Source organism: Elephantulus edwardii, unplaced genomic scaffold, assembly GCF_000299155.1.
Source record: "Elephantulus edwardii isolate Elephantulus edwardi_28Jun2011 unplaced genomic scaffold, EleEdw1.0 scaffold00135, whole genome shotgun sequence".
NCBI lineage: Eukaryota > Metazoa > Chordata > Mammalia > Macroscelidea > Macroscelididae > Elephantulus > Elephantulus edwardii.
This window is the reverse complement of record NW_006399885.1, coordinates 5,381,112-5,401,247: the sequence shown is the minus strand read 5'-3', so window position 1 is coordinate 5,401,247 and position 20,136 is coordinate 5,381,112. Positions and strand designations below refer to the sequence as shown.

The 20,136-nt window shown below is 40.6% G+C and overlaps 1 protein-coding gene across 1 annotated transcript in view; it reads left to right on the top strand.

The window, feature by feature from the left end:
* The window catches only part of SACS (sacsin molecular chaperone), a 51,077-nt gene that overhangs the window by 16,875 nt on the left and 14,066 nt on the right, over window positions 1–20,136 (top strand). The window contains exons 7-9 of the mRNA XM_006894128.1: window positions 3,332–3,478; window positions 4,561–6,040; window positions 7,079–7,170. Coding sequence (XP_006894190.1) covers window positions 3,332–3,478; window positions 4,561–6,040; window positions 7,079–7,170 — 1,719 coding nt within the window. The remainder of the gene's footprint in view (window positions 1–3,331; window positions 3,479–4,560; window positions 6,041–7,078; window positions 7,171–20,136) is intronic.

Here is a 20,136-nt window from a genome sequence, read left to right as displayed (position 1 = left end):
ATAGCCTTGTAGCCTGGCTTAACTAAGCAATGCAAATTTAAGACACTTCTTTTTTCCCCTTTTTAAAAATTATCAATTTTAATGAAAATTTATGGAGACTTTGGATTTTCATTCATTGATTTTTACACTTTTCTCCCTGCCCACCCTTCCACCCTAGTTCACTCTTCTCTTTAAAAAGTAAAAGAAAAATTTTCTTGGTTATACAATCCCTCCCCCCAAGTACACTCCACTATGCAGCCTTCATTCTGAACTCCTATCATGACAGTAATACCTAATCACATATCCCTTTTAAACAGTTCTCTCCCTCATGTTTCAATGCAGTATACCTTATTGAACCCATATTTCTCAGTCTCCCCACAACCCCGATATCAGTCCCGTTTTACAACAGTGGCAATATGTAGTATTTGTCCTTTTGTGACTGAGATATTTCACTCAGCATAATGTCCTCCAGGGTTACCCATTTTGTATATATGAGTTTCTTGTTTTCAATGCAGTGTAGTATTCCATTGTGTGAATATACCACAGCTTCTCTATCCATTCATTTGTTGATGGGCACTTAGGTTGTTTCCAACTCTTTGCTTATGAACAGAGCCATGATAAACATGGCTGTGCATATATCTGCCTGGGTGGCTGTTATGGTTTCCTTGGGGTATATTTCCAGTAGTGGAATTGCTGGGTCAAATGGTATTTCTATTTGCAAATTTTTGAGAAAGCGCCATAAGACTTGTCTTTTTGTGACTTGATACATCATTTCTTTTTTAAAGAAATGCAAATACTCCATTATACAGGTGTTTCAGTTTCCTCATCCACTCACCTATTGCAGGGTATCTTGTTCGCTTCTTGTTTTTGGCAATTACAAGCAAAGCTGCTATAAACATTTCTATGTGTATTTTTTAAATGTAGGTATCTATTTTCCACTAATTTGTGGAATAAGTGGTTGCTGGGAAGGTTGTTTATCTTTGTACGAAACTGCTAAAACTGCCTCCTAAAGTAGCTGCACTGTTTTGTATTCCACCAGCAAGGAGCAAGAGTACCTCTTCTGATACATCCTTGACAGCATTTAATGTTGCTAGTGTTTGGGATTTTAGCCATTCCAGTAGTTTATAATGTATTTCACTCTTATTTTAATTTGTAATTTCAGAATGCCACTGACTAGGGAGCTTTGGGCGTCTAGAGGGTAAGGAGTTTCACTACCAGTCCAAAGCAGGTAGTTTGACCCACCAGCTGCTCTAGGGCAGGAAGAAGGGCAGTCTCCTCCTATGCAGTTTACAGCCTCTATAAACCAGCTGCAAGGTGAGCTGAGTCAGTTCTAACTGGAGGCAATGAGATGATGGTAATGATGGAAGCCCTTGAATGGTAGCCTAGATGGTGCTCCTGGCTGACGACTTAACTACTAGCTGAAGGTGGGGTTTAGGACCACCTACAGGTACAGGCTTGAAAATCCTATACAACAGTTTTGTTCATAACACATTATGGATGCCATGAATAGGAATTGATTCAATAGCAACTAACAAAAGCAACAATGGCACATTATATAGATTTTGCTGTATGCTTATTTGCCATCGGGAACCTTGTTGTAGCATAAAGGTTAAGCAGTTGCTACTAACCAGAAGGCTGTCAGTTCAAATCTACCAGTCACTTTGGAGGAGAAAGATGTTGCAGTCTGTTTCCATAAAGGTGTGCAGCCTTGGAAATCCGATGGGGCAGTTCTCTCAATTCTACAAGGTTGTTATGAGTCAGACTGGATGGGAGTTAGGCTCTCTCTTTCTCTCTCCCCCTTCATTTTCCATGTTTATCTTTGAGGTTTCTATTCACATTACTTTTTTGGAGTTAAGGTTTGTTGTTTTCTTCTGTTCTGTTTTGAGTTGCAGGCATGTTTTGGATGAAATCTTAAGAGAAGTGTTTTGCAAGTATTTTCTTCCAGTCTATGGCTTGTATTTTTCATTCTTTTAAGTGTTTTTAGAAGAGCAAAGCTTTTCATTTCAATGAAGCTCAGTGTTTTATCTCACTGCCACACAATCAAGATTGTCTCAAACTTATTACCATCAAATTGGTTCTGATGAATAGCTGACCCTCCATTGGTTTGAGGCTGTAAATCCCACAGGATAAGATTGCTCACCTTTTTCCCTCAGAGCTGCTATTGGACAGGAATCACCAGGGAAGCACGGTCTTCCTTTGGGCACAATTCCCTAGACTACTCCAGCAGAGCTTTCTCCAATGTTATCTGCTAGAGAATTACAGGTTAGTGTTTTAAATTTAGGTCTGTGATCTTTTTAGAGATGATTTTTTGGAGAAAGATGTGAGGTCAAAGCTAGATTTCATTAACATGTAGATGTTCCAGTTGTTCTGGCATCATTTGTTGAAAAGAATATCCTTTCTCTATTTAAAGATTAGTGTACTATTCATATGTTTACTTTTGGGTTATCTATTCTGTTCTATTGATCTGTTTGCCTGTTCTTCACTAGCACCACATTGGATTGAGTATGGTTGGTGTAGAGGTTGATACTTTTGAGTCTTCTGATAATTCTTCAGTATTGTTTTGGCTACTCTTTTTCCATACAAACTTTAGAACTAGCTTGTTAATATTCACAAAATAATCTGCTGGTATTCTGATTAGGATTGCATTGAATCGATAGATCATATGGGTAAAAACTGACATCCTAGCAATATTGAGGCATCCTATCCATGAACATAGAATGTATTTCCATATATTTACATATTTGATATTTTTTTCATCAAAGTTTTGTAGAGTTCCATACTTAGACCTTTAAAATGTTGTTAGATTTATGCCCAAACATTTCACTTTTTAATGCTAATTAGTATTGTTTTTAATTTCAAAATACAATGTAAAATAATTTCCAGTTACTTGTTGCTAGAGTATAGAAAAGTAGTTGTTTCTTGTGTATTAACTTTCTATTTTGTAACTTTATAAAATTTTTTTTTATAAAGTTCCAGGAAATTTTCATGGAATCTTTGGAATTCTCTGCATAAGTAATCCTATCATATGCAAGACAGTTGATTCTAGTTATAAAAAGTTATCAAATAATATTCAGGAACAGATTTTTAGAAGGTGTAGCAGGTGGGATTGCTGTCTTTGCTTTGTGTTTTGGGTGTCAAAGTGCTAGAATACACTTTTGTCCTTCCCTTTTGGATTTTTGGTCAATGATGCTCAGTTTTTTGCTGGTAATTTTCTTTCACCATGAATTTGTGTTTTTCCCGTTTCTCACTCATTTCCATCAGAGAAGTGATTTTTGAGTAGAGGGAATAATGGTAGAAATGTGAATTTGAACTAAATTGCTTCTTATTACCCACATGTGTTTTTTACACATAGGCTCAGCTCTATATGCGTATAACAATGCCATCTTCACCCCAGAGGACTGGGATGGCATCCAAGAAATAGCAAGAAGCAGGAAGAAGGATGATCCTCTGAAGGTTGGAAGATTTGGAATTGGGTTTAACTCTGTTTATCATATAACAGGTACAGTATGTGCCTTTTCAGCTTTGAGACTGCAAGTTGTTTTAGACGAGGAGCTGTCATTTATTTGGCTAACTTCAGAGAGGATATTATTGTGAAAGCCTCCTTCTCAAATTCTTCCTTCAGTGTATCACTTCATCTTGTGATACTGAAAGTTAAATGCCATCATGATATAGTAGAAATAACCAGTGTAACTAACAGATTTAAGTACTTTTATATTGGGCTTAAACTGCAGCTTTAAAAAGGCCAAGTCAAAATGGTTTCTCTAAAAAGTTTCACAAAACTTAAAGCTATTTCTTCATATTGACTTATATGCATTTCTGAATATCAGATGTTTAAAAGGGAGAGTATCTGCTGATATCAAATGATGGCAAAGTGCAGGCTTCTGAAGTGGTTTTGTTTCTCTCATAAAAATTATGCTTCTGTGAGTGTCTTAGATAAAGATGATGTTAGAATCATGTTTTGCATTAGAAGGAATGTAGTTTCTGGTTCACAGTTGCAAAGGGAAACTAACAACTCTAAGAGTATAAGGCTATTTTTGCAAAATTAGAGTGCTTCCTGTATTTCTTTTAAACAAGCAGTTTTAAAACCTTGTTATGATTTATGTTTACAGACTGTTTCTTGCAGGAGAAATTAAAATGCATGACTATGTAGTCAGGTGTCATCCAGCTGACTGCAACTCATAGCTGTAACTAAACTGACTACATAAGTCACCTACAATAATTTATGTTATATACTAGATTAAGAGAACACTGGTCGCCTAGTGGCAAGAAGCTGCGTTGCAATCCTGAGAGATGGATGTGCAGTCGCCCCCCCCCCACAATGCGATTAAGCTTCTGAACTCTATGGTACATAACAACACACTATATTATGCTAATTTGCTTCTTTGAAGATTTCTGTCTACTATAAATTTCTAATGTTCAGAGAATTACATTTCCAAAGCCAAATTGAGCTTTTAATTTGTAAAATCTATTTTATAATAAGTTTATGGGTCATAGACCATTCTGATGGTAATAAGTATTTCGCTGTCATTGTAACTGTCCCTGCTCACTGAATTTCAGAGGCGGTTGAATTTATCCTTGCAGATGTTCCCTGCATCTTCAGTGGCGACAAGATCGGGATGTTGGATCCTCACCAGACCCTCTTTGGCCCCCACGAATCAGGCCAGTGTTGGAATCTCAGAGATGACAGCAAAGAAATCAGCGAGCTCTCGGACCAGTTCGCACCCTTTTTGGGCGTTTTTGGGAGCACCGTGGACACGTTTGCCGAGGGCAGTTTTCCAGGGACCTTTTTCCGCTTCCCCCTCCGCCTGCAGCCTTCACAGCTCAGCAGTAACCTGTACAACAAGCAGAAGGTGCTGGAGCTGTTCGAGTCCTTCCGGGCCGACGCGGACACAGTGCTGCTCTTTCTCAAGAGCGTGCAGGCCGTGTCCCTGCATGTCCGCGAGGCCGATGGTACCGAGCGCCTGGTGTTCCGGGTGACAGCTAGCGAGGGCCAGGCCCCGCCCCAGGAGCGGCCCCACGCCATCCAGACCCTGGGCACCGCCATCACCAACTACTGCAAGCAGGTCCCCAGCAGCAGCATCACCTGCGTCACGTACGCCATGGACATCGTGCTGGAGGAGGAAGGTGCTGCGGACGCTCACAAAACCTCGTGGCTGGTGTGCAACAGCGTGGGCGGCCGCGGGCTCTGCGCCCAGCTGGACGCGCTGGCCGATGAGCTCAAGTTCATCCCGCTCATCGGGATCGCCAGGCCTTTGTGCCGCGGGGCGGACGAAGGAGAGGCAGCGGGCGCGGATTTCACAGGAAAGGCCTTCTGCTTCCTGCCTTTGCCACCCGGCGAGGAGAGCAAGACAGGGCTCCCGGTCCACGTCAGCGGCTTCTTCGGGCTGACGGACAACCGGCGGAGCATCAAGTGGCGCGAGCTGGACCAGTGGCGGGACCCCGCGGCCCTGTGGAACGACCTCCTGGTCCTGAACGTGGTGCCCAGGGCCTACGCCACGCTCATCCTGGACGCCATCCGGCGGCTGGAGGCGCAGGCGGGCGCTGGGCCCCTGTCGGTGGCCGGGATTTACCGGCTGTGGCCCGACGGGAGCGCGGTGCGGGCGCACTGGCAGCCGGTGCTGCAGCCGCTGCTCCACGAGCTGCTGCCCAAGGCCGTCATCCACGCCATGAGCGGCCAGTGGGTGACGCTGGAGCAGGCTCACCTCTCGGACCTGGACGAAAGCGCGGCCCACGCCAGGACCGTGCTCAGCTACCTCCAGAGCTCAGGGAAGCAGGTGGCCAAGGTGCCGGCCCACCTGGCGGCCGCCCTGCAGGTGACGGGCAGCGCCAGGCCCGCCAAGCGCGTGACGCCTGCGCTGGTGCGCCAGGTGCTGCGCAAGTCGGCGCCCCCTGGCGGCGCGGAGGAGAAGCTTCACCTCCTGGAATTTGTGCTGTCTGACGAAGTTTACAGCGAACTCCTAGGATTGGAGCTTCTCCCCTTACAGAACGGGAACTTCGTTCCCTTCTCCTCATCTGTATCAGATCAAGATGTTATTTATATTACCTCAGAGGAATATCCCAGGTAGTCCAGAATACACAAGGCGTGCAGGTTTCCTCTCCAGGGCTCCCCTCTGCTTCCTGGTGTCAAATCCTTCACGGTGAAATAGGTTTGAAAGAACTTTGCAGGAATGATGCATTAAAATATTAAAAGATATAGTTATATGTCTTAGTGTGAAAAAGGAGCTCTGGTGGCCTAGTGGCAAGGAGCTGTGTTGCAATCCTGAAGGCATACACACAGTTCGAAGCCATCAGCTGCTCTCTGGGAACTGTAAAAAGCTTTCAGATGTTCATAGTTTAAAAATAGCTTTATTGCAAATTTTCTCAGAGATTTTCAGGACAGAATACTGGTTATCAAATACGAATAATTATTATATATTATATATTTAAATATTTGTTTATATATTATTTAATACTAATATTAAATACTAATATGAAAAACACTGGTTATTAAATACTACTATTATGATTAAGGGTACCTGGTGGCACTTTAGGTTAAGTCTTGGAAAACCTATGGGGCAGTCCTCATGTCCTTCAACATCACTGTGGGTCAAAACTACATGCCAGAGGCTAGTACAACAAAAATTAATTAGTACAACAGAAATTAATTGTACATTTTGATAAAATAGAATTTATATTATTTAAATTAATTATTTCTTTGTAACTGAGTGTGAGTGTTACCATCTCAGAAAACATTATTGTTTTTATTCTAAGGGTTTTTAGGACAAGGCTGATTTTGGTGCATGATAGCCTCACATTATAAAGTAAAAGTGTTTGATCAAAAATACTGTATCATCAAAAAATATATATGATTTTGTTCAAAAGTGTTTAGGACAATTCTGAATGTGTATTAAAAATACATTACTATACTTAAAAACATTTTATATTTTAAAGTAAAACAGTCTTTGATCACATTTTAAAGTATAGTGTTTGATCAAAAAAGCAGTGTACTTTGATTTGATGTATGCATTAAAGTTTGTGCTGGAAATGCTGTTTGACTTTCTCAGCCTAGAAATTATTAGAAAATGATAATAAGATTGCTGTATTTTCTTTCCCTTCCTAGGTCCCTCTTCCCAGGGCTTGAAGGAAGATTCATTTTGGATAACTTGAAGCCTCACATTCTAGCTGCTTTAAAGGAAGCTGCCAAAACCAGAGGTATTAACAGTTTAATTAAGTAATTACTAATAGTATTATTCATAATTATGAATGAATTATTATAAAGTTTTAATAAATTTTCTACTAAGTTGATTTTATATGAAATGATTAATATTTATCCATTTCAGAATTATGAGCTCTACATAGCTCTAGCCTAATCTAACTCTGATATTTAAGGTGTTTTTTGTAACCAGTCTCAATGTCTGCAGAATCCATAGCTGACCTTGAACTGTTTTTAAAAATGGTGCACTGCATACTGTATCAAATTGATAACTGTGAGTTTGGTAGTTTGAAACCAGCAGTTGCTCCTTGGGAGAAAGACAGGTAGTCTTCTCCCATAAAGATTTACAGCGGTGGACTTGTAGGCCAATAAGACTAACACCATGACAGTGTTATCCAGCCCACTGCTGCTGAGTCAGTTCAAACTCAGGACAAGGTTGCAGATCCTTACGGGAGCAGGCTGTCTTTTTTCCTGCCAAGGATTTGAAACACCTGCAGTTTGGGAAGCAGACCAATATGCTATGGGTAATGCCACCAGGGCTTCTTGGAACAGAGTTACATAGATAATTCCTTGACATCTTAGAAGAGTGTGAATATACTTTATTGAGAATTCTTTTTAGGAAAATACAGAATAGTTGGGGGGAGGGATCACAATGGTTCTGAGTTTAATATGTTCCTTCAACTTTTGGAAGAGTCTTTTCCCTTGTAAAATTGGGACCTGGAATTTCTTTTTTTTCTAAGTTAGATATTGATGTGAAAAATTTGTTGAACTGGCTACAGTTGTAAAAACATATTTTTGATGAATATTTTTAATACCAGTTGTTGTTGTTGTTGATTACCTTGGAGTCGAACATAACTCATAGCAACCCCATGAACAAAGGCCTGAAGCCTGTCTACGAGTATCGACATTTATCAAAGTTTGTAGAGTTTCCGGAGGCATGTTGTTTAAGAACCAGTAGTCCCCCAGTTTATGATGACCTGCCTTTCTCATGATGAGTTTTTACATAAGTTGGATATCTTCCCCCCTTTTCATTTCAAAACATGCTCATTTTTGAACAGCAAAGCATAAAACAGAATATCTGAGATTGAACATCTATTACTGCATCAACATAGTATTCAGTATAAGCTGGTACATACCAGTCAGGTCACTTTCGATCCACGGAGACCCAATGTATGATAGAAACAAGCACCTTCAAGTCCTATGCCATCCTCACAGTTGCTCCTGTGGTGAGCCCCATTGTGTCATTCTATCTTGTCCAAGGTCAAAGGTCTTCCTATTTTTCTTTGATCATCTACTTAAAAAAAATAACAATGATAATACATATTGCTAAAAAAGTACAAAACCAGAAAAGCAATAGAAGGTACTAAGTGTGGTTCATCAAACCTCAAAGTCCGTGGTTAATGAGGAATGTAAACAGATACTAGCAACATTTTCTCCTTGGAGAACACTGCATGTCTTGTTTCAGACCTTGTGGATGCCAGAAAGGATCACTCACCAGTTAGGCTCCATCACAAAGGGCATTGATGCTATTCCTGTTCCTGTCATTAGTCTGGAAATATCTACATTGGCTTACTTTCTTTTCACAGATCTGCAGGAAAAGTTGCTCATACTTCTGTATTTTCTCCATTAACCTAAATGCAAGCAAAAGGGAGCAGAACAAAAGGAAGGCAAATTGAGAATGGAGTTAAAATGAGGAGGCAAATGTTACTTGCCATAAGGGATCTGCAACTAAAAGTTGTTGCTGTTATATGTTGTTGAGTCGCTTGTGACTCATAGTGACCCTATCTATATTCAACAGCTCTGAACTCTCCTCTATCTTGAGCCAACTTTATTGTCTCTGACACACCTTCCCCTATTACCTCAGTCACACAATCAATCCATCTCATTGAGGATCTTCCTCTCTTGCACTGTCCCTCTACACTCTCAAGCATGATGTCCCTTTCCAAGGACTGGTTCTTCATGTCCAAAGTATGTCATAAGAAACTTCAGAGTCCTTGTCTCCAAGGAGCAGCCTGATCTCAAACTCTCTAGGACAAACCTGTTTGTTCTCCTAGCAGTCCATGGATACTCAATACTCTTCTCCAACACCACAGCTCAAATGCATGTTTTCCCTCTATTGTCCCTAGTCATTGTCCAGCTTCCTGATAGTCACTGTGAAATGGATTTTTTCCTGACATCTAGATGACTCATTTAATGGAGAACTAGCGTCTTCAAAGAAACCTTAATTGGGAGTTTCAACACTAAGTATCATACTTTAGTTATGTTGTAAGGAGGCACCAATCCTTGGGAAAAGACTTAAAGTTGGGAAAAACAGAGGGTCAGTGAAAGAGAAGCAGATGCCAAATAAGATGTATTGAGACAGTGACTGCGACAATGGGCTTGTGCATGGCAAGAGTGTGTAAGGATGGAACAGCATAGGGCAAGATTTTGATCTGCTTCCAGATGCTGTGCATCATATACAGTTTTACCAACTGAACACACTCAGCTAACTATGTTAAAACAACAACAACAGGGGGTTACCAGTACTCCAGAAACCCCACTTGTGTCCTTACACCCACTCCTCAACTCAGTACCAGACTCACTATTGTTAGGTAGCTCGTGTCTCATAGAACTGCCTTATCAGGTTCTGAGTCATCCTTATAATAGCAGACTGCTTCATCTTTCTCCCTAGGAGTTGTTGGTGAGTTTGAACCACTAGCCTTTCAGTTAGTCTTAGCCCACTGCGCTACCAGGGCTCCTTTACATCTACCTGACTTGTACCAGCACAAATCAATTTAGCCAGTCTTTGCACTTCACCTCAAAGGAATCATACCGTATACACTCTTATACCTAGTTTCTTTTATGTGGGAGTGCTGGTGGCATGGATTGAATGCTAACTGAAAGATCAGTGGTTCGAATTCACTAGCCATTTTTTGGGAGAAAGATGAGTAGTCTCCTCCCCTAAAGATTTATAACCTTGGAAAAGTGGAGAGTGTCCAGGGGTCAGGACCTACTACTCCACAGCAGTGGGCTTGAGTTGGGTGTATTTTAATTATTATTCTGTTTGTAAGACTTCATCTGCATTCTTGAATGTAGTTATAGATCATCTTTTCCAATCTTTTTAAGAAGTCACTGTGTAATGTTACAACTTTCTTGTGAGAGAGATTTTTGTTGCTGGCAACTTGTTCCAAAAATTTTTCAGAACCAAATCAGGTGAAGAAGGAGGAAGGCCAATCAGAATAGTACTATTTCTGTTCGGGAATTTTTAGACACCCAGATGCAGAGACCAGCACGCCACAGGGAATAAGCTGATCACTGGCCACTATGCCGTCTCACTGGTTGAGTCCATTGACCAAATAATCTATAATGATTTGTTTGCTTATCAAATGTGCTTTCTGGTTTTAATTTTCTGTTTAGGTATTTAAAAACTGAATGGAACATCTTTGTAGTTCCAGTGTCAAAAGGAGAAAGGACGTTCAGAGAGGTCCCATTCCTGTCATACACACACTCCTGCTCCAATTACTGGGAACAATTTTTAGTATCTTTTTTTTCTTACACTTTTAAAAAATTGGTTTGCTTATAAAGTTTATATACATTGTGTTTGACACTATTCTTATTCACATTGTGTTACATACAGTCATTCTCATGCATTGTTGTTCTGTTGTTGTTATATGACATTGAGTCGCCTGCGACTCATAGCGACCCTAAACTATGCTCTATCCTGTGCCAGTCTCATTGTCTGACACACCTAACCCCCTAACTCCAGTCACTGAATCAATTCATTTCATAGAGGGTCTTCCTCTCCTGAATTGTCCCTCCACCCTCCCAAGCATGATGTCCCTCTCCAAGGACTGGTCCCTCCTTGCAGTAGGTCCACAGTATGCCAGACGAAGCTTCAGAATCTTTGCCTCCAAGGAGCAGCCTGGCTTCACCCTCTCCAGGACAACCTGTTCGTTCTCTTAGCAGTCCATGGTATATTCAGTACTTTTCTGTAATACCACACCTCAAAGCCATCAATTCTCCTTCTTTTATCCCTAGTTATTGTCCTGCTCTCTGATGCATAGCAAGTGATTGCAAAGACCATGGCCTTTATCAGACGCACCTTAGTCTCCAGACTGACATCATTGCTCTTCAGTACTTTAGAGAGGTCTCTAACCGCAGACTTTCCCATCCCATCATGCCTTTTTATTTCCTGGCTACTGGTGCCAACATAAGCAAACTAAAGCTCTAAACACTCTTAATCTCTTCAGTATCCATCATGATTTTGTCAATCAGCCCAGTGGTGACAATCTTTGCTTTCTTAATATTGAGCCTCAATCCATATTGAAGCCTGCCGTCCCTGACCTTCTGCAGCAAGCGCTTCAAGTCCTCCTCAGTTTCAGCAGCACGGTTGTGTCATCTGCATAACGCAGATTGTTGATGAGTCTTCTTCCAATCCTGATGCCACCCTTCTCCTCTTACAGCCCAGCCTCCCGAATACTCTGTTCTGCATAAAGATTGAAAAGGTATGGAGATAGGACACATCCCTGCCATACACCCTTGCCAATTTTGAACCATGCAGTGTTTCCTTGCTCTGTTCTGACAACTGCCTCCTGGTCCAAATATAGGTTTCACATTAACACGATCAAGTGTTCTAGGATTCCCATTCTTCTTGGACTTAGCCACATTTTGTTGTGATCCACATAGTCAAATGCCTTTGCATAATCAATGAAACACATATAGACATTTCTCTGATATTCCCTGCTTTCAGCCAAGATCCATCTAGCATTAGCTACAATATCCCTAGGACTACGACCCCTTCTAAAGCCAGCCTGCATTTCTGGTAGTTCTTTGTTGATGTGCTCTTCCAATCAGTTCTGGATAATCTTCAGCAGAATCTTGCTTTCATGTGATATCAGTGATATTGTTGGATAATTTCCACCCTCTTTCAGATTGCCTTTCTTTTGAATGGGAACAAATTAGATCTCTTCCATTCAGTTGACCAAGTGGTTGTCCTCCAGATTTCTTGGTACAACTTGGTGAGTACATCTAGGGTAGCATCTGTTAGTTGAAATATGTCATAGTTGGTATGCCATCAATTCCTGGGGCCTTATTTTTAGTCAGTTCTTTCAAAGCAGTTTGAATTTCTTTCTTCATCACCACAAGCTCTTGCTCATGCATTGTTTTATGAAATTCTTCTGTGTCTGCCAATTCCTTTTGGTATAATGGCTCTGTATACTCTTTCCATCTTTTAATACTTCCAGGATCATTTAATATTCTGCCCAAAGCTTCCTTAAGTAGTGTAACTCAAGGCTTGAATTTCTTCTTCAGTTCCTTGAGCTTAAGAAATGCTGAGCGAGTTCAGCCCCTTTGATTTTCTGACTCTGGCTCTTTACACATTTCATTAGAGTACTTTACTTTGTTTTTCCACACTGCCTTTTGAAATCTTCTGTTCGTTCAGCTCCTTAATGTCTTGATTTCTTTCCTCTGCTTTGGCTTCTTGGCGCTCTAATGCAATACTCAGAGTCTCTTCTGACATATATTTTGGTCTTTTTTTCCTCCTCTGTCTTTGTAATGACATTTTACACTCTTCTTGGATGATATTCTTGGTATCTTCCCATAACTCATCTGATCTTCGCTCATTAGTGTTCAAGACTTCAAACCTGTTCCTGAGATGGCTCTGAAATTCAGGTGCAATAGACTCAAGGTCATATTTTGGTTCCTGTGGACTTGATTTCACTTTCCTGAACTTCAGCTTGAACTTGCATATTGAGTAGTTGATGGTCTACTCCACAATCAGCACTGGCCTAGTTTTCACAGCTGATACTGAACTTTTCCAGCAGTTCTTTCCACAGATGTTATCTATCTGATCCGTAGGCATACATACCATCAGGTGAAATTCATGTGTATAACCTGTGTTTATGTTTCTTATAAAATGTATTTGCAGTGAATAAATAATTCATTGTGCAAAATTTTATCATTCTATCTCCAGCTTCATTTCTATCACCAAGTCCATGCTTTCCAACTACTGATCCTTCTTCTCTGTTTCCAGCTTTTGCATTCCATTCACCCATTATTATTAATTCATCTTGTAAAATGCTTGTCTGTCAGATACTTTTCTAAATCTGAGCATTCAGATTAAGACACACCTGGAAGAAGGATTGGCCATCCACTTCTGAAATAGAAGGACTTCAAAAACCCTATGTACATTTAGACTAGCAGATAGGGTGACAGAGGTAGAGGTTTTAAGTATGGGAATACTAAGGAAGAGGAACAGTTGTAAGCAGACACTAGTGTTTGGAACATGGAATGTGAGAACTATGAATGTACGAAAATTAGATATTATCAAGGAAGAAATGGAACACAAATATTGACATACTAGGTATTGGCGAGATGAGATGGACTGGCATGAGACATTTTGAATTAGATGATCATATGATCATGCTGGAGATGAAAAGGTGAGGAAAAATGGGGTTGCTTTCATAGTTAAAAAAGTCACTTCTAGATGTGTCTTGAAATACAATATTGTGAGAGACAGGACAATATCCATATGCATAAAAGGAAGTAAATACCACTAGTATTCAAATATATGCACCAACAACCAGAGCCAAAGAGGAGGAAATAGAAGATTTCTACCAACTTTTACAGTCTGAGATCAGTCTCATGCATTATGTTTTATAAAATTAATCCCCATTGGACCTTGCCTGTCATTACTCTGTCTTTTTGCCCGAATCCTTCCCATTTGCTGCTTCTTCTCCCTCTACCCATCAAACTATGCAGCTCTGTGGATTTAGTGCTTTAAAAACTTCTCTTTTTGTCATTTCTTTGAAAATTGGAACAAACATGTTTCTATAAAGTCCTGTCTACCTCCTTTCTTTCACAAGAAGTGGCCCCCTCTGAACGTTACGTTGTGCTGTGCTCATTTCCACAAAATGAGTGTGCTGGACATTTCCTGCCCCTTCTAGAGCAGCACGTAACATCCCCTGCACTGCCTGTGCTGTATTTTACCAGTTACCTATTGTTGATGGCCTGGTTGTTTCTACACTATTGTTAATACACATACTGCTGCTTCACTGGCAATTTTTCCAAGGCCATTTCAGATTTTTGGCCATGTTCCTGTGGGCTGGATTAGAAAAGCAGTGGCAGGATCAGAGAGTGAATCCATGTGCAGTGTTGCTAGATAATTCTACACCCTCCCGTGGGGCCTCTGCTGTCCTGTAATCCCACAGCCACATGGGGGTCCGGGGGCAGGCCCACAGCCTGTGCTTAGCTTGACGATCTTTCTTTGTCAGTCCAATAAATGAGAAATAACCTCAGTGTAGTCCTAATTTGCCTTTGTCTCACTGTGGAGGAAATGAAATATCATTTTTATATGCTTAAAGATTGCTGGAGGGGCTCTGGTAGTGTGGTGATTAAGTGCTTGTTCAGCTACTAACTGAAAAGTTGGTGGTTCAAATCCATCAGCTGTTGCAGAGGAAAAAAAGATAAGGCAATCTCTTCTCTATAGGTTTACAGCCTTGAAAATGCTGAGAGGCAGTTCTGCTCTATCCTGTAGGGTTGCCCTGAGTTGGAAGGGACTCAGTGACAGTGAATTTTGGATTTGAAGATGTTTCCCCGTTCATTTTTCTAAAGTGTCTATATTTTTAGAAGCATTTCCTCTTTTTTTAATTATGTTGTCATGTTGTTGTTATGTGCTATTGAATTGGAAATTATTCACAGCTGACACTCCTGGGGCAATGGGGGTAGGTATGTCGGAGTCAGACTGGCGCAGGACAGGGCAGGCTTCAGAGCTGCTGTACTCAGGGTCACTATGAGTCACAGGTGACTTGATGGCACATAACAACAACAGATTGGAGAAAGATGCACGAGAGAATGCCCATCTTTCTCAGTTGAACAGCTGTTGTGTCTTTCTGTTGGTAGCGTAACTTCCTATCTCTAGGCCACCAGAACTGCCTCTTTTTTATTATAGTGACCCATTACACTAGAACATGTAATACTTCGTCAATTATACAGGAACCTTTCCATAACACTGATTATATTCCTCAAGTTGTATAACTTTTCTTGCTGTCTTCTTATTAAAAGTATCCTGTCACCATTCAGTGCATTCTAAGCAAAAACGCCCACTTTCCACCCCTTCCTGCTCCTCTGGTAACCACTTGGTGATGGTAACTCCCCCATCACCCACTTCTGGCAGGTGTGAATGAAGAGTGCTGTCCAAAACAGTGGTACACATATGTCTCTTTGTATCTCTGCTCAGGTGTTTTGGGTAAAGGCCTCAGAGTGGAATTGCAGTGTTGTATAACTGTGAGGATCTATGGTTGTGTAGTGTGCTATATGTTGCAGGCAACCAAAAGGTCATTGGTTTGAATCCACCAGCTGATTTTCAGGAGAAAGATGGGAAGTCTTCCTCATAAAGCCTTGGAAACCTGATGGAGGGTCACTGTGAGTTGGAATTGACTCAGTGGCAATGGAATTGTTTTGGGCTTTGTATTATGGCAGTTCTGTGTTCAACTTGTGGAGTAAGTGTCAGACTTTTTCACACTGGCTATACCAATTGACAGTGCCCTAGCAGTGGATGAAGTTTCCTGTTTCACCACAGCCTTGCTGTTTGTATTGTTGTTATTCTAACAGAGTATCTCATTGTGGTTTAGACTTGCATTCATCTCACTACTAATACTTTGAGCATCCACCTCCCAGTTTTTGCTGGGCAACCTCCTCCCATGTGATTTGCAGCCTCTGAAAACCTGCTGGAGGGTCAGCTCTGAGTCTGTTCTTACCTAACAGCATTAAACAACAGCAAATGTATGGACTTGAGTCAACAGTAGTGAATTATTATCATAGTTATTATTCTTATATATGCACTTGAGAATCTACTTGCGTTTTTTTTTCTACATGAGTGAAGAATCTAGTGTTTTATTTTTTATTTTTAGAGTGGTTAGATTTATAAATAAGTATAGGTAGAACTGACGTACTTAACACAGTTAAATCTTCTTACTGTCTTGCCATTTTCTTATCCACTGTAGATTCTGATTCTTTATTTTTTGTTGTATATATTTGCAATGTCTCTGATCACACAAAAGGAGCTCCAAAAATACAACACACAAGCCCACACTCACCCTCTACTTCTGGAAGGCGCTGCCTTATCTGACCGGAGGTTTAGGAAGCAAGACTGCCCACTTTGAGGAAGTTGTTGTGTTTTGTTTTTGTTTTTTTTACCCCACTGGTGCCCTGCTACCCCACTTCCCCCACAACAACCTGGGTTTGGTGTCAGGGTAGAATGGAGTCCAGAGGCAGAGGAGGTGGGGAAAGGGGTTTGGGGACACGAGGCGCCTCCTCCTCCTTCCCACCGCTCTCCCGACTCCCTGAGGGTTCTTAAACCTCTGCACTGGGACAGACCACCCCTTCTTTCCCCTACACTCTTAAGCATTGAGTCCCCATTTTTTTTCCTCCCTCCATGAGCTCTAGGTTACTACTGATAAACTTTAGAATTGACTAGTCTTGAAAGGTACTGCTGCATAATTACATCTTTAATATTATAGCTCAAACAAAATGTCTCATTATTTGGTCATTTTATTGTACACATGTATTACATTTACATTCCTTAGCCAAATATTAAATTACTACAGCTGATGCTTGAACAACATGGGAATTAGGGATGCCCTTTGTAGTCAAGAGTATAGGTATGACTTGACTTCCCTGAACCTGGATGACAGCCTACTCTACTGACCCAAGGCCTTGTTGATAACATAATCAAGTAACACATATTATTTATATAATATGCATTCTATAAGGAGCCCTGGTGGTGTAGTGTGTAAACATATCAGGCTACTAACCAAAACATTGATAGTTTGACTCTGCCAGCTGATCTTTGAGGGAAAGATGGACCACCTCCTCCTTTTAAGATGTGCAGCCTTGGAAAACTGATGCAGGGCGGCTGTGAGTCAGAACTAACCTGATAGTTGGTATGCACCATTGAGTTGGAACCAACTCATGGATGACCCTCCAGCAGGTTTTCTGAGGTAGTAAATCACACAGGCAGAGGGAGATTGCCCATCCTTCTCCTGTGGAGCAGCTGGTAGATTCAAACCGTGCACCTTTGGGACTACAGTGCAGATTGTTAACCACTAGGCCACCAGAGTGCCCTGACTTGATAGAGAGTTCTTTGTATATTATATTCTGTTCTCTTATAAATGTTGCATTTTCATTGTGAGATACAAAGTGATTTCTGAAGAACTGTACATGTTTTGCATTTGCTGGAGGATCTTCAGTGATGGCTGCATGAATGTCCTTTTCTGTTTTCACACTGGTCCTTAGAATTGGGTTCATTATCTTCCAGAGGCAGACAGTGGGAGCCACATACCTCAATCAGTGGCTCCTATCAGGCAGTCCAGCTTTTTCTTGTAATGACATGACTCTTCTCTGCTTCTGAGGAGCACTTTTAGCAACATGAGTGGTATTTCATGAGTCCCATGGTGTCATTCGGAGTTGACAGCATTGTGTTCAAGGCTGACAGGTTCAGAATATAAGCTCAATGGTAGTTTTATCAGGTAGCTTTATTTAAATAGAAATATCATTTGCACATAAGAAGTACATACTCCTTCCTTGTTTTCTTTACTAAGTTTATCTGCCTTTGTATGGTTTTGAGTTAGAAATGTATTGAAATATTTAAATCTTGAATATATGTTCTACTACATGTAGAGTTATGTTTACGGTTTTTCTTTTATGTGATAATTGCATGTAAGATGGCATGGATTTTCACATAGCATTATTTTAAGAGACAAAATAATTTCTGCAGCCAACATGTGAAAATTTTGACAATGCTGGCCTTTTCTAAGAATGGCTTTAATTATATTCTAGCACAACACCACCTCTGGGGATATTCAGGTAGGATGATGCTGTGCTTATTTGAAACTTAATGTTTCTGTGTATTTGGTTATTTTAATCTTGTTTTTCCATTTACTCAATAACTAGAAATTATGTCAACAATTTTTTTCCAGTAATAATAACTATTAAAGGAGAGAGGAAACTATATTAATAGACATATTATTATAAATACTACAGTAGAACCATGTTTAAATATAATGTGGAAGCATTCATTTCCTAGATCCGTTTATCTCATATGAAAAAATGAATTTGCATTTTATCTTTTAAGCTGTGGTCTATAATGGGAAAGTGTCACACGAATACACCCCTATTATTAGATACACAAACATTTAGATTTAAGACAGTAGAAGGGAGACATGTCAGGACTTGAAAACCTCAGGGGTGACATTTTGAGATCTGGGTTCTTGAGCAGATGTGGCTGCTGGTGAAGAGGATCCCAGCATTCAGCTGTGGAAACACGGCATGCTGGCAGGCCCCCCTTTCAAAGCCTGGAGTACAGACTGTACTCTTAGCTTGCTTCTTGAATATAAGATAAAGGTTTTGACTTCACTTATGGAATTATTTTCTCCGAGTTCCAGTGTCACTTGGAAAGTGGCTTAGAAGATAGTACACGTTGGTTTTTTGACAAAACTACTTTTATAGTTGACTTGTATTCAAATAATTCTTTGAAGCAGGCTCTACCACTACAAAAACTGAGAAACCAACACATAATAATGGCAATTTATGTAAATGTTAAACATATTTCAAGTTTTCATTGAAAGCAACCTATCATGTATAGCTTAATAGTCTGATGTGTCAAAGGCCTTAACCTTCTGCTGTGTAAGGTATAATTTAAGATCAAAACATTTCCTGTAATTGGGCAGCACACACCACACCTGCGCTCAGATGACAGCTGGACTTCAGGAATTCCTCCAAGAATTGCTGAGGCACCTGCACTAGTGCAGCGGTGGGCTGCTCTGGGATTGTTAACTGTAGGAGATCAGACATTTCGAGTGGGGGCTACAGGGCCAACTGCCCTCCCTGGCTGTTAGGGAACAGCTGTCCCTCTGCTGCCCTACTTTTTTTGATAATTTCACTGATCTTATGGACATCAATTTATTGAGGTTTTCCTCTGATTACGTATGTTTTTGCAAAGACTTGAGTATCTCTTAGCAGTGGGGTGGTGCTCAAATGCATCAGCCATCAGCACTGCCATTGTGCAGAGAAAGTAAGACGCCCCCAGGGGCTGCCTCATAGCCAGCGCCTTCCCAACAGCCTCCTGAGCTGCATCATACCAGCAGTTTTAATAAGCTACTCTCATTTTTCTTTCTAAAATTGTGATTTGAGTGACAGTTTGCATAGAAAATGTTTTAAACTAACTTTTTAGATAGCTAAAATCAGGCCAGGAGCTCTAGTGGCATAGACCACAGTGAATTGCTCTGCCAGTCCAAAGTCTGCTTCTCTATGGTGGTTGGAATCCACCAGGGGCTCCGAGGAAGAAAGATGGGCAGTCTTCTCTTATTACTATTACAGTAGCTGCGGGAATGTGATGGAAGGCCATTCTGAGTTGGAATTGACTTGATGGCAGGGAGTTGACTATGAGTTTTTAAAGTGAATAATACCTGGTTTCCATGCCTGTTGAAAATTTGGCCCACAATTCATGACTGCACATGTGCAGTTTGCATAGAGACTTGCTGTGTTGAGGTGCTTCTTTACAACATAAAGGGCTGCAACTGGTGATACAAAACCACAGCCCAAGTGTGTACATTCTTCCTGAATTAAATGCTAATACTTGATTATAGATTAGATAAAAATCTTTTCAGAACAATGTTGGTATTGTAATTAACCTCTTTTAATAGAGCTGATGATTTTAAAGGCCAGCTTGCAGAAACTCTGAACAATCTATTAAAATGCTCTAACATTATTTTGCTGATCCTATTTCACAATCTCAGTGACCTTCTCACCTAGAAATGAAGACTTTTTTTTGTGTTAACCTTTATACTTTAGATAAAAGCCAAATGGTTTAAGTATAAAACAAAATAGAAATCAGGGAATCAAATTAAATAGATTTATATGCTTAGAATTCTATCTGCCAGCATTTTCTCTCTCCTTTATTTTTCTCTCATGTTTCTTCAGTTGCGCAT